The sequence below is a fragment of the Mobula birostris genome, chromosome 16 (genome assembly GCF_030028105.1).
Source record: "Mobula birostris isolate sMobBir1 chromosome 16, sMobBir1.hap1, whole genome shotgun sequence".
In the NCBI taxonomy this organism is placed as follows: Eukaryota; Metazoa; Chordata; class Chondrichthyes; order Myliobatiformes; family Myliobatidae; genus Mobula; species Mobula birostris.
The window spans coordinates 5,485,818-5,500,090 of record NC_092385.1 but is presented as its reverse complement, the minus strand read 5'-3'; the positions used below and the strand labels follow the sequence as shown (position 1 = coordinate 5,500,090).

Sequence of the window (14,273 nt, the reverse complement as noted above, 5' to 3'; positions counted from 1 at the left end):
AAAACTGTCAATTTATTAGGCTGTAAATTAATTTTTAAAGCTTTAGAAATTGTAGAGAAAATAGATTTCCAAAAATGTTTCAGTACAGAATATGACCAAAACATATGTATCAATGTAGCTGTCTCAGTTTTACATCTATCACACTGACTATCAACATTAGGAAACATTTTAGACAGTCTCTCCTTTGTCAAATAGTAACGATGTACAATTTTAAATTGAATTAAAGAGTGACTGGCACAGGTCGAAGAAGAGCTAAGCAACTTCAAAATTCGCTACCAATCCTCTATTATCAAGGTCATGTTAAGCTCTCTTTCCCAATCTTGCTTAATCTTAAGTGAAGGGTAATTGTACTGTTGTAACAGTAAATTATAAATTTTCCCAATAAAACCTTTCACTAAAGGGTTCATTTTTAAAATAATACCTAACAGGTCAGAATCCTGTACATATGGAAAATTACTTAAATATTCTTGTTAGAAATGTCTGACCTGAAGATATTGCGAGAACTGTGAGTACGAGAGAGAGTACTTAGCTACTAATTTCTCAAAAGGTATCAATCGGCCTTCTTGGAACAGATGCACGAAGGAATAGACTCCTTTATTCCTCCAAAGAAGAAAGGTAGGATCACTTAATGAAGGTTTAAATAAATAATGTTGATAAATTAAAGCCCTCTATTTTTCTGAGCTCCATGTACCTGTCCAGGAGTCCCTTTAAAAGACCCTATCGTATCCGCCTCCACCATTGTCGCCAGCAGCCCATTCCACGCACTCACCACTTTCTGTGTAAAAAAAAACTTACCCCTGACATCTCCTCTGTACCTACTTCCAAGCACCTTAAAATTGCGCCCTCTCGTGCTAGTCATTTCAGCCCTGGGAAAAAGCCTCTGACTATCAACACGATCAATGCCTCTCATCATTTTATATACCTCTGCTGGAATTCAAAATACTCAAATGGTAAAATAGTACAACCATGGCTGACAAAGGAAGTGAAAGTTATTGTAAAAGCAAAAGAAAGGGCATATAACAAAACAAAAATTAGTGGGAAGGTAGAGGATTGGGAAGTTTTTAAAAACCTACAGAGAGTAACTAAAAAAACCATTAGAGGGGAAAAGATGAAATATGAAAGCAAGCTAGCAAATAATATCAAAGTGGATATTAAAAGTTTTTTCAACTATGTTAAAAATAAAAGAGAAATGAGAGTGGATATAGGACCGCTAGAAAATGAGGCAGGTGAAATAATAACGGGTTGAGGAAATGGCTGATGAACTAAATGAGTATTTTGTATCAGTCTTCACTGTGGAAGACACTAGCAGTATGCCTGATATTGTAGTGTGTGAAGGAAGAGAAGTGGGTGCAGTTACTGTTACAAGAAGAGAAGGTGCTCAAAAAGCTGAAAGACCTAAAGGTATATAAGTCACCCGGACCAGAGGAACTGCACCCTAGGGTTCTGAAAGATTGTGGTGACATTAGAAATGATCTTTCAAAAATCACTGGACTCTGGCATGGTGTCAGAGGACTGGAAAATTGCAAATGTCACTCCATGCTTTAAGAAAGGAGGAAGGCAGCAGAAAGGAAATTATAGACCAATTAGCCTGACCTCAGTGGCTGGGAAGATGTTAGAGTCCATTGTTAAGGATGAGTCAATGGAGTACTTGGTGATACAGTACAAGATGGCACAAAGTCAGCATGGTTCCCTTCAGGGAAAATCCTGCCTGATGAACCTGTCGGAATTCTTCGAGGAGATTACAAAATAGGATAGATAAAGGGGATGTAGTGGGTGTTGTATATTTGGACTTTCAGAAGTCTTTTGACAAGGTGCCGAGGAGGCTACTTACCAAGTTAAGAGCCCATGGTATTACAGGAAAGTTACTAACATGGTTAGAGCATTGGCTGATTGGTATGAAGCAGCGACTGGGAGTAAAAGGATCCTTTTCTGGTTGGCTGCCAGTGACTAGTGGTGTTCCGCAGGGGTCGGTGTTGGGACCACTTCTTTTTATGTTGTATATAAATGATTCAGATGATGGACTAGATGGCTTTGTTGCCGAGTTTGCAGATGATACAAAGATTGTTGGAGGGGCAGGTAGTTTTGAGGAAACAGGTAGGATGCAGAAGGATTTAGACAGATAAGGAGAATGGGCAAGAAAGTGGCAAATGAAATGCAATGCTGGAAAATGCATGGTTATGCACTTTGGTAGTAGAAATAAATGTGCGGACTATTTTCTAAATGGGGAGAAAATCCAGGAATCTGAGATGCAGAGGGACTTGGGAGTCCTTGTGCAGAACATCTATCCAAACTTCTCTTAAATGTTGAAATCAAGCTCACATGCACCTCTTGTGCTTGCAGCTTTCATTCCACTCTCCCACAACCTGCTGACTGAAGAATTCCCCTCCATGTTCCCCTTAAATTTTTCACCTTTCACCCTTAAGCCATGACCTCTATTTGTCATCCCCACCCAACCTTGGTGGGAAAAAAAGCCTGCTTGCATTTACCCCTTTTGTAAACCTCTGTCAAATCTCCTCTCAATCTTCTAAATTGCAAGGATTAAAGTCCAAACCTATTCTATCTTTCTAAATAACTCAGGTCCTCCAGCCCTGGCTGCATCCTTGCAAATTTTATTTACATATTTCCTACAGGTAGGTGACAAAAACTGCACACAATACTCCAAATTAGGTCCCACCAATGTCTTGTACAGAGGGGTAAAGGGTTTGGACAAGACAAAGTTTCCAATACGGAGAATGGCGGGTACCTGGAATGCACTGCCGGGAGGGGAGACCGGTGGTGGAAACAGATGCGATGGAGGCGTTTAAGAGGCTTCTCGATAGGCACATGAATGTGTAGGGAGTGGAAGGATATTGATGAGGTACAGGCAGAAGGGATAGGTTTAACTTGGCATCAAGCATCATTGGCTGTGCCTTTCTGCAGGTGTACAGAGGAGAGCATTCTGAATGGTTGCAGCACCGCCTATGGGGTGGGGTGGGGTTCCAATTCAGGGACTCGGGAGAGGCTGCGGAGGGCTGGACACTCGGTCAGCTCCATCCATCACAGACAGAGGTCGGCGGGACGTCTGAGACATGACAGCGCCGGCGGGCGGGACTTAGGACCCGGGAGCGCATGCAATGTGAGCCGAGCGGGAGGACGGACTGCGCAGTCATCAGTGGAATGATCCAGGTCTCGGCTCTCTCCACAATCAGCCTCTCTGCGGTAACAAAAAAAACCCTGGATCGTACACCGCGGTCGGAAGGTGTGCAGAAGGGGACAACTTATTTGCAATAGTTGCAGTCCGAGTAAGAGGAAATTCGGCTGGGAAGCGGGGGCCGGGCGGGGAGAAGATGCTTCTGTGGAATTGAATGCTTGTAAGTTTAATCAGCCTCTGTGCAATTGCTCCCGGGCTCTGCAATTGACTGAAATGTATTATTTTAAAATGAACGGTGATCTGAACCCTGTGCAATTTTTCTTCAGAGGGGGAATTAAAGGGCGGGGTGGCAGACTGTGAAATTCGTCGCTGCGTGAAGAGAGCTTGGTACCAGCAAATCTCCCGCATCAAGTGGAATCGAACCTCTCTCTCCATCAACCATGAACCCTACACAGTATCTCCTTTGTGTACTGAGTGAGTCTCAATCCTTTTTTCTTTATTTTCCCCTTTTCTGTTTCAGAAGGGAGGGAAGTTTACAAAAAAAACCAAGAAAAGTTCATGAGTCTGGAAGGAGGGGGAAGAGGAGCACAAAATTGACGGGGATGTATTAAATGTGAGGGAGAATGTTTTAAAGGGGAAGCTGTGGGTACTGAGAGAGAAAGGACTTAACAGTTCTTCAAAAAAAAAACGAATTTTGCCCCAAGCTTCGAGAGTGCCCCAGTTAGTTTTTATTTAAAGGTGTACTTTCCCATTTAAAACGCTATGACTTTGTCCGATTAAGTATTGGGATCTTACTGTGCGCTGGTGTAGCTGAGTTCAAAGTAAATTTATTATCAAAGTACAAGTTTTCACCATATACACCCGAGATTCATTTTCTTGCGGGCATACTTAATAAATAGATAATTGGATAGTAACCACAACAGAATCAGTGAAAGACTAAACCAACTTGAGTGCTCAACCATTGTGCAAAAGACAACAAACTGCACAAATACAAAAAGAAGCAAATAATGATAATAAATAAATGAGCAATAAATGTCAAGAACATGAGATGAAGAGTCCTTAAGAGTGTCTATAGGCTGTGGGAACATTTCAATGATTGGGCGAGTGAAGTTAACCACTTTGGTTCAAGAGTCTGATGGTTGAGGGGTAATGACTATTCCTGAACCTGGTGGTGTGAGTCCTGAGGCTCCTGTACCTTCTTCCTGATGGCAACAGAGAGAAGAGAGCATGGCCTGGGTGGTGGGGTGCCTGATGATGGATGCTGCTTTCCTGCAACAACTAGATGAGCTCAATGATGAGGGAGCTCTCCCCGTGATCGACTGCGTCGTATCCACTACTTTTTGTAGGATTTTCTGTTCAAGGGGATTGGTGTTTCCATACCAGGCCGTGATGCAGCCGGTTAATATTTTCTCCACTACACATCTATAGAAGTTTGTCAAAGTTTTAGATGTCATGCCAAATCTTAGCAAGCTGCTGAGGAAGTGGAGGCCCTGCTGTGCTTTCTTTATAATTGCACTTATGTTCTGGGCCCAGGCCAGATCCTCTGAAGTGATCCACTGAGGGATTTAAAGTTGCTAACCCTCTCCACCTCTGAAACCTCCAATGAGGACTGGCTCATGGATTTCTGGCTTCCTCCTCCTGAAGTCACGACTCAGCTCCACTGCTGGGAGACAGACCGTTTGGCTCAACCTTCTCATGCTGACCAAGGTGCATCACCCACACTAGTCCCATTCGACGCATTAATCCTCTAACTGTATGGGCTATGTGTGTGTGTGTGACTGTATGGGCTGTGTGTGTGTGTGTCACTGTATGTGCTGTACTTTGCACCTTGGATCTGGAGGAACCAGGTTTCATTAACATGAGAGATTCTGCAGACGCTGGAAGTCCAGAGCAACACACACAAAATGCTGGGGGAACTCAGCAGGTCAGTCAGCATCTGTGGAAATGAATAAACTGTAAAGATGAAGCCACACTCAAGTTGGAGGAACAACACCTTATATTCTGTCTGGGTAGCCTCCAACCTGATGGCATGAACATTGACTTCTCTAACTTCCGCTAATGCCCCACCTCCCCCTTGTACCCCATCCGTTATTTATTTATATACACACATTCTTTCTCTCACTCTCCTTTTTCTCCCTCTGTCCCCCTCACTATACCTCTTGCCCATCCTCTGAGTTTTTCCCCCCTCCCCCTTTTCCTTCTCCCTAGGCCTCCTGTCCCATGATCCTCTCATATCCCTTTTGCCAATCAACTGTCCAGCTCTTGGCTTCATCCCTCCCCCTCCTGTCTTCTATCATTTTGGATCTCCCCCTCCCCCTCCCACTTTCAAATCTCTCACTAGCTCTTTCTTCAGTTAGTCCTGACGAAGGGTCTCGGCCCGAAACGTCAACTGTACCTCTTCCTAGAGATGCTGCCTGGCCTGTTGCGTTCACCAGCAACTTTGATGTGTGTTGCTTGAAACAATTGAGGAACTGGGCTGAGACTCTTCTTCAGGAATGAGGATGTTTCATTTAGCTGTGTACATGTAAATAGTTTAGGGACAATTAAACTTGAATTAAATCTTTGCTATCCATGTACCTGCCTCAACCACTTTCTCTGGTACCTTTTTCCACATCATTACCACCCTTTGTCTCACCTCCCAAGTTTATATTAAATCTTCCCCCTCCCCCCCCCCCCCCCCACCTCTAGTTCTGGATTCCCCAGTCTGGAAACTGAGGGCATTCACGTTATATGTGCCCCTCATGAGTTTGTACCTCTCTGTAAAATAACCTCTCAGCTGCTCACTCCACATAGTGTTTGGTGTCAACAAAAAGGAGTTGCCTCTGAAGTTCCTATTAAATGATGCTGAGGCTTTATAAGGCACTGGTGAGGCCTCACCTTGAGTATTCTGAACAGTTTTGGGCTCCTCATCTAAGAAAAGATGTGCTGGTATTGGAGAGGGTTTAGGGGAACTTCACAAGGATGATCCCAGAATGAAAGGGAATGTTTGATAGCTCTGGATCTGTACCCATTGGAGCTTAGAAGGATGAGGGGGGATCTCATTGAAACCTTTCGAATGTTGAAAGGCCTAGACAGAATAGATGTGGAAAGGATGTCCCCCATGGTGGGGGAGCCTAGGACAAGAGGGCACAGCCTCAGGATAGAGGGGCATCCATTTAAAACAGATGTGGAGAAATTTCTTTAGCTAGTGGTGGAATTTATTACCACGGGCAGTTGTGGAGGCCAGGTCATTGGGTTTATTTAAGGCAGAGCTTGATAGGTTCTTGATTGGACATGGCATCAAAGGTTATGGGGAAAAGGCCAGGGAGTGGGGCTGAGGAAAGGAAAAAGCATCAGTCATGATTGAATGGTGGAGCAGACTTGATGGGCCAAATGGCCTACTTCTGCTCTTATGTCCTAAGGTCTTATGGTCGAAATCTCCTTCCTCTTACCTGAAACCTATGACCTCTTGTTCATGTTTTGCACACCACTGTAAGATCAACTCTCAGTCTGCTATGCTCAGATGCTTTAATTATTCTGGTTGAGAGATAAATGTCAGCCCAGGACCCACAGAGACAGGTATTTGGCCCATCATGTGCATGCTGTCCACTGTCCTATCTGTACTAGCTCCATCAAAATCAGATTTATTATCACTGAAATTCGTCAAATGTTGAAAGGCCTTGATAGAGTGGATGTGGGGGGAGTCTAAGACCAGAGGATACAGACTCAGAATTGAGGGGTGTCCTTTTAGAGTGAAGATGAGGAGGAATTTCTTTAACCGGAGAGTAGTGAATCTGTAGAATTGTGGTGGCTGTGGAGGCCAAGTCATTGGGTATACTTAAGGCAGAGTTTGATAGATTCTTGTTATTCAAGGTATGAAGGAATACGGGGAGAAGGTAGGAGATTGGGACAGAGAGAGAAAATGGATCAACCATGATGAATGGTGAAGCAGACTTGATGGGCCAAATGGCCTAATTCTGTTCCTATATCTTATGGTCTTATGATATATGTGGTGAAATTTTTTAACACAGGCAGAGATTCTGCACGTTGCTGTGGTGAAATGTGTTGTTTTTGCGGCAGCAGTACAACACAAGACACAAAAATTGCTAGAAGTAAATTGTGCAAAAAAGAAATTGTGAGGTAGTGTTCATGGGTTTGTGAACTGTTCAGAAATCTGATGGTGGAGGGGAAGAAACTGTTCCTAAAATGTTGAGTGTGCATCTTAAGGTTCCTGTACCTTCTCCCTATTGGTAGTAACGAGAAGAGGGCATATCCTAGATAGGGGTTCCCAACATTTTTATGGCATGGACCCCTACCACCAAATGAGGGGTGTGTGGACCCCACGTTGGGAACCCCTGTCCCAGACGGTGAGAGTCCTTCGTGAGGATACCATCTTTTGAAGAGTCCTCAATGGTGGGGAGTTTCGTGCCCATGATAGCGCTGGCTGAATCTACAACCCTTTTGCGATCCTGTGCGTTCGAGCCTCCATACTAGGCGATGATGCAACTGGTCTGGATTGCTCTCTACACCTGTCGAAATTTTGCTGGAGTCTTTGGTGACATACTGAATCACCTCGACCTCTTTAAGAAGTAGAGCTGCTTACACCAGTTGACGTTTCAGGCTGAGACCCTTCAGCAGGACTGGAGGGAAAAAGGGATGAGGACTCCTCATTTTTTTTCTTCTTCAGTCCTGCTGAAGGGTTTTAGCCCGAAACATCACTGTGTTCTTTTCCATAGATGCTGCCTGGCCAACTGAATTCGCCCAGCATTATGTGTGTGTTGCTTGGATTTTCAGCGTCTGCAGATTTTTCTCTTGTTTGAGAGATGCTTGCATGTCTGCTTTGTGATTGCATCAACGCATTGGGCCCGGGATAGACCCTGTGAGATGCTGACACTCAGATTGTTTGCAAGGAGACAGGTCATTCTGCCCCCTGCCTCCACGCTAACCCTCGAGTCCCACCTGCAGTAACCTCACCTTTGAAAAAGCACTGTAGGAATTTTGAATTCCCCGTGAGAGAGTAGAAGCTGCCTGATTCCTGAATGTCTCAGTGACAGTCTGTTCCCTTGGTACTGGGTTTTCTTTTTGGCACCTGAACCCTCAGACACGTGAGAGAGAGCTACACACCTCAACCAGCACCAAGAAGTCGTCGTACTTAAACAGAGTTTTGAAATGTTGATGATAGGTATGTGGAGAATCAATCCAAAGGCTTTAAAAAAATTATTATTTAGTCTTTTGAAGAAACATGCTCACAGAGTTGTACAGTCGGCCTAAATTGTTCACGCTGACCAAGATCCCCCCCTGAGCGGGTCTCAGTTCAAAGTAAATTTATTATCAAAGTGATATATCCTACCATCTACTATCTTAAGGTTCATTTTCTTGCAGACATTTACAGCAGAAAATGAATGGCAGTTTACAGAAAAACGATATTTCGCACTCCGGTCTCCAGCAGATTTGAGAAGTGGATCAGTTTGTAAAGGGGTCGGCCATGATTGAATGGCGGAGCAGACTCGATGGGCCAAATGGCCTCTTTCTGCTGTTATGGCCGGACACAGTCACTAACTCTGAAACTTCGTTATAGGGAGATATTGGTCAGGCTGAATCTTTATTCCTTGGAACTCAGGAGAATGAGAGGCAACACTATTAAAAATAAGTATGAAAGACATAGATAAGGTGGGCAGAAACAGTCTTCAGGGTAGGGGAGTCTATGTCTAGCTGGGCCAAAAGTGCCTGTTCCTATGTCACGAGGTCGTACAGCACAGAAACAGGCCTCTTGGGTCCAGACATGGACACAACACACACATGGCATCCTAGATACCCACCTAAGCTAGTCCCATTTGCTTGTTTTTGGCCCATGTCCCGCTATTCGTATCCATCTACCTGTCCAAGTGTCTATTAAACATTGTTGTTGTACCTGCCTCTTCCATTTCCTCTGGCAGCTGGTTCCTGTACACACTGCCCTCTTTGTAAAGAAGTTGCCCCTCATGTCCCTTTTAAATCTTTCCCCTTTTACCTTAAACCTATGCTCTCTGGTTTTTGAGTCTGCTTCCCTGAGGAAGAAGACCGTATGCGTTCACCCTCAATATGCCCTCATGATTTTATACACTGACCTTTGACCCTATCTATTGTCTCTCATATTTTTATATACTCTATCAAGTCACTCCTCAGTGTTTGATGGGCCAGAGAAAGCAATCCAAGATTATCTAACTACTCTGGAGAGGTAATACTCTCCTATCCAGGCAACATCCTGGTTACCCTCTTCTGCACCCTCTCCAAAACCTCCACATCCTTTCTGTATCTCAGCAATCAGAACTGTAAGGTTCAAAGTAAATTTATTATCAAAGGGAAAAAAAAGAAGTACAGTAGTATTTTACGCCAAAAACAGGACCAATAAACAAAGATCGAAAAACAACTGTGCAAAAGAAGGCAAACTGTACAAATAAAAATAATATTGAGAACATCAGTTGTAGAGTCCTTGAAAGTGAGTCTGTAGGTCATAGAATCAGTTCAGGTCACTGAAGGCTTCAAATGCTTCATTTAGTCCTGTTCTTGTTCCTCCTTTTGAAGATGATGATTTCAGTTTACAGTGGGAGGTACCCGTAAACACAGGAGCAGAATTAGGCCATTCGGACATTGAGTCTGCTCCACCATTCCATTACGGCTAACAGTTCCCTTCGCAACCCCATTCTCCTGCCTTCTTGACACAACACTTTATGCCCTGTCTAACCAAGAACTTTTCAACCTCTACCTTAAGTATACCCATTGACTTGACCTCCACAGTAATTTGTGGCAAAGAATTCCACAGATTCTCCTTCCCCTGGCTAAAGAAATTCCTCCGCATTTCTGTTCTAAAGGGACGTCCTCCTTTTCTGCCCTCTGGTCCTAGACTTCCCCTTTATTGGAAACATCCTTTCTAAGTCCACTCTATCTAGGTCTTTCAATATTCGAGAGGTTTCAATGAGATTCCCCTCATTCTTCTAACCCCAAAGAGTTCAGACCCAGAGCCATGAAATGCTCCTCATAGTTTAACCTTTGCTTTCTTGTAGTTAAAGTCTATCCCGAGCCTTGTGGCCCATCAGGCCGGTGCTTATGCCGGTTTCTGTGGCGTGAAGCGACTGAGAGTACGAGACTCCCCCCCCCCCCCCCCCCCGGATAGGACGCCAGTCTATCGCGAGGTTAACCCCCAGCATTTGCCGGTACCCATTTTCAGCTGGGTAGACTGGAGCAGTGTGTGGTTAAGTGCCTTGCACAAAGACACAACACGCTGCCTTGGCCAAGACTCGAACCCTTTCTCATAAACCTCCTCTAAACCCTCTCCAATGTTAGCACGTCCTTTTTTAGAAATGGCGCTCAAAATTGCGCACAATATTCCAGGTGCAATCTAACCAATGCCTTATGAAGCCTCAGGATTACATCCTTGCTCTTGCACGCATTTCAAGAGGCATAGAATACTAATTTTGTTAATTCCTTTTATCATACTTCTGTCTCTCATCCTCAGAACAATATTGACCAGGCACTTTACTTATCAATATGTATTTTAATACAGCAACATATAACAACTCTTTTTCCCTCAGGATAGGGGAGTCCAAAACTGGTGTGTGGTGGGATAAGTTTAGGGTGAGAAGGGAACAATTTAAAACAAACCTGAGGGGCAGGTTTAACATGCAGAGAGCGGTGAGTATATGGAACGAGCTGCCAGAGGAAGTAGTTAAGGCAGGTACATAGTTTTGTTTAAGAAGCACTTGAATGGGTACATGGAGGAGTGTGGTTTGGACTAAACGCAAGAACTTGTGACTAGCTAGATGGACAGTGTGGCTGGCATAGACCGGATGGGCTGAAGGGCAGTGTGATTATTGCTTTACTTTTTTTTTGTGTGTGTCTGCGTGCGTGGATCCGTGCATGTGCAATGTTGGCGGGACGATGCCTTTTTCATGTCTTTACAAGGCGTGGAGCGAGAGAGAGACTGTGTAGCACGCCACTCCTCACACAGACATTTCGCAGTATTTTTCCCTTTTATTTTATGAGGTTGAGTTGCGATCTCGACACTCAACCCAGCACGGATGGAAAGCGTACTCGGGAGCGGACCAGACTAGTTTCGAACCCGGGAACCTCCGCTCCCGAGTCCGGCGCCGATGTGGTTGCATCACCAGCTGGCCTAGCTTAATGCTTTACAATGCTAACTGTAAGATCAAGGTTCAATTCCTGTTGATGTCTGAAAGGAGTTTGTACATTCTCCAAAGACATCAGAGTTACAGTTAGTAAGTTGTGGGCATGCTGTGTTGATGCTGGAAGCTTTTGGGCTACCCCCAGCACACCCTTAATGCAAACTATGCATTTCACTGTACGTTTTAATGTTTCAATGTACTTGTGACAAATAAAGCTAATCTTTAATGCCTATATCCATGACTTTAAAAAAATCTTTTACTCTGTCATCTCTACTCTGCCCTCGATGTAACTTCAGACCCAGTAGTGATATTGACTCCAGTTTCCTCAGTTGTATCCTGTGAATGAATAGATGTCCTGAACTCTTTCTCCCGGAATTCTTGTGGTCATGAGTTATATTCCGAAGTAACAAACAATCTGCTGGAGGAAGTCAGCAGATTGAGCAGCATTTGTGGAGGATATGTTACAAGTTGAAACGCCGACAATTCCTTGTAATACACACAAAATCCTGGAGTAACCCAACAGGTCAGGCATCATCTGTGGAAAGGAATAAACAGTGGACTTTATGGGCTGAGACCTTTCAAAAGGACTTGATGAAGGATCTCAGTCCATAATGTCGACTGCTGATTCCCCTCCATAGGTGTTGCCTGAGCTGCTGAGTTCCTCCAGCATTTTGTGAGTGTTGCTCTGGATTTCCAGCATCTGCAGAAACTCTGGTGTTTGTGTTGACAATTCATTCCCCTCCCTTCCCCTGCCCCCAGCTGCTGCTGGACCCATTTGAGTCCCACTAGCAGATTGTGCGTTGCTTCAGATTCCAGCATTTCACTCTCCTGTGTCTCTGTATTACTTCCAAATTTGCTTCTCACAATATGTGTTCAGATGGTAACACAGGTTATCATCTTTTCACCTCTAAAATTAACAGGACTTTTCACTTGGAGCTTTGTGTATAGTTCTACTTATCACATTATAGGAAGGTTGTGGAGACTGTGGAAAGAGTGTAGAAGGATGGATTTGTAGATGGGGAATATAGATCCATAATTCCGTGAAAGTGGCATCACAGGTAGTTAGGATTGCAAAGAAAGCTTTTGCCACATTGACCTTCATAGGTCTAAGTATTGAGTACAGGAGCTAGGATGTTATGCTGAAGTTGTATAAGACGTTGCTGAGGATTAACTTGTAATATTGCCTACGGAAAACCACAGCACAGAAGCAGACTCTTTTAGCCCATTTAGTCCATGCTGAACTGCCTACTCCCATTGACCTGCGCCAGGACCATAGCCTTCCATACCCCCTACCGTCCACGTATCTGCCCAAACTTCTTTTAAGCATTGAAATTGAGCTCGCATGCACCACTTGCACTGGCAACTCGTTCCACACTCTCACCACCCTCCTGAGTGAAGAAGTTTCCCCTCAGGTTCCCTTTTAAGTTTTTCGCCTTTCACCCTTAACTCATGACCTCTAGTTCTAGTCTCATCCAACCTCAGTGGAAAAGCCTGCTTGCATTTACTCTATCTATACCCGACATAATTTTGTATACCTTCATCAAATATCCCCTCAATCTTCTATGTTCCTAGGGGATCCTTCCTTATAACTCAGGGTCTCCAGATCCGGCAACATCCCTGTAAATTTTCCCTGCACTCTTTCAATCTTATTTATTCTTTCCTGTAGGTAGGTGACCTAAACTGCACACGATACTCCAAATTAGGCCTCACCAACGTCTTATACAACTTCATGTCCTTGGCTGTCTGTGGCAATGAATTCCATAGATCCACCACCCTTTGGTTAAAGAAATTCCTCCTTATCTCTATTTTAGAGGGACATTCTGAGGCTGTATCTTTCAGTCCTAGAATCTCCTATCATCGGAAACTTCCCGTCCTTTCTTCACCTTTCCTGCCTATCACCTCCCTGCCTCCCTTCCCCTACCCCTTTATCTTTCCCCTTACTGGTTTTTCACCTGGACCTACCAGCCTTCTCCTTCCCACCCTCCCCTCACCTTCTTTATAGGGCCTCTGCCCCTTCCCCTACAGTCCTGACGAAGGGTTCTGGCCCGAAACATCGACCGATCTTTTCCACGGATGCTGCCTGACCTGCTGAGTTCCTCCAGCGTGTTGTGAGTATCGGAAACATCCTGTCCTTTGCTTCTCAGACGTTTTCTGGGAATCGAGGGTGATGACCCAATCCATTGAGGGGCTGAGGTGGCTAACCATTGGGGTCAAAGTCAAACTAGGATTTATTATCAAAGTACTATATGTTACCATATGCTACCTTGAGATTCATTTACTTGCAGGCATTTACAGGAAAGTAAAGAAATGCAATAGAATTTGTGAAAACTATACGTAAAGACTGACAAACAACCAATGTGCAAAAGAAGACAAATTGTGGAGATGATATAAAATGTAAATGAATCATACAAAGAACATGAGTTGTAGAGTCTTTGAAGGTGAGTCTGTCGATTGTGGAGTCAGTTCGACATTGAGGTGGGTGAAGGAATCCACTCTAGTTCAGGAGCCTGATGGTTGTAGGGTAGTAACTGTTTCTGCACCTGGTGGTGTGGGACCTAAGGCTTGGTTGTCCCAGGGGTTGGGTTTCGGCACTCCTTGTTCGTGATGAGTGGAAGCACAGATCGTGAGAGTCTGGTTGGCACTCGAGTGCCCTATGATTCACTAAACAACTGTGACTCAATCACATCAGTGAGGAGAGAAGATGTTAGTCACCAGGCTTGTAAGTTCTTTCCCCATCCCCCTTCTGTCAGGGTTCCTGTTGGACTCTGTGGTTGTACTGCAAGTTTGAAAAGATCAGCTTTATTTGTCACATGTACATCGAAACTTCAAAATGTAGAGTGAAATGTACCGTATGTTTCAATGTACTGTGCATGTGATAAATTAATCTGAATCTAAAATGTGGTATGACCAATACCTTATAAAGCTGAAGAAGGGTCTCGGCCCGAAATGTCAACTGTTTATTCATTTCCATAGATACTGCCTGACCTCCTGAGTTCCTCCAG

General features: G+C 44.2%; 1 protein-coding gene across 1 annotated transcript in view; it reads left to right on the top strand.

The window, feature by feature from the left end:
• Positions 1-3,558: 3,558 nt before the first annotated feature.
• Positions 3,559-14,273, top strand: part of podxl2 (podocalyxin-like 2) — a 56,748-nt gene continuing 46,033 nt past the window's right edge. Inside the window, exon 1 of the mRNA XM_072280089.1 lies at positions 3,559-3,604. Coding sequence (XP_072136190.1) covers positions 3,571-3,604 — 34 coding nt within the window. The 5' untranslated portion in view covers positions 3,559-3,570. The remainder of the gene's footprint in view (positions 3,605-14,273) is intronic.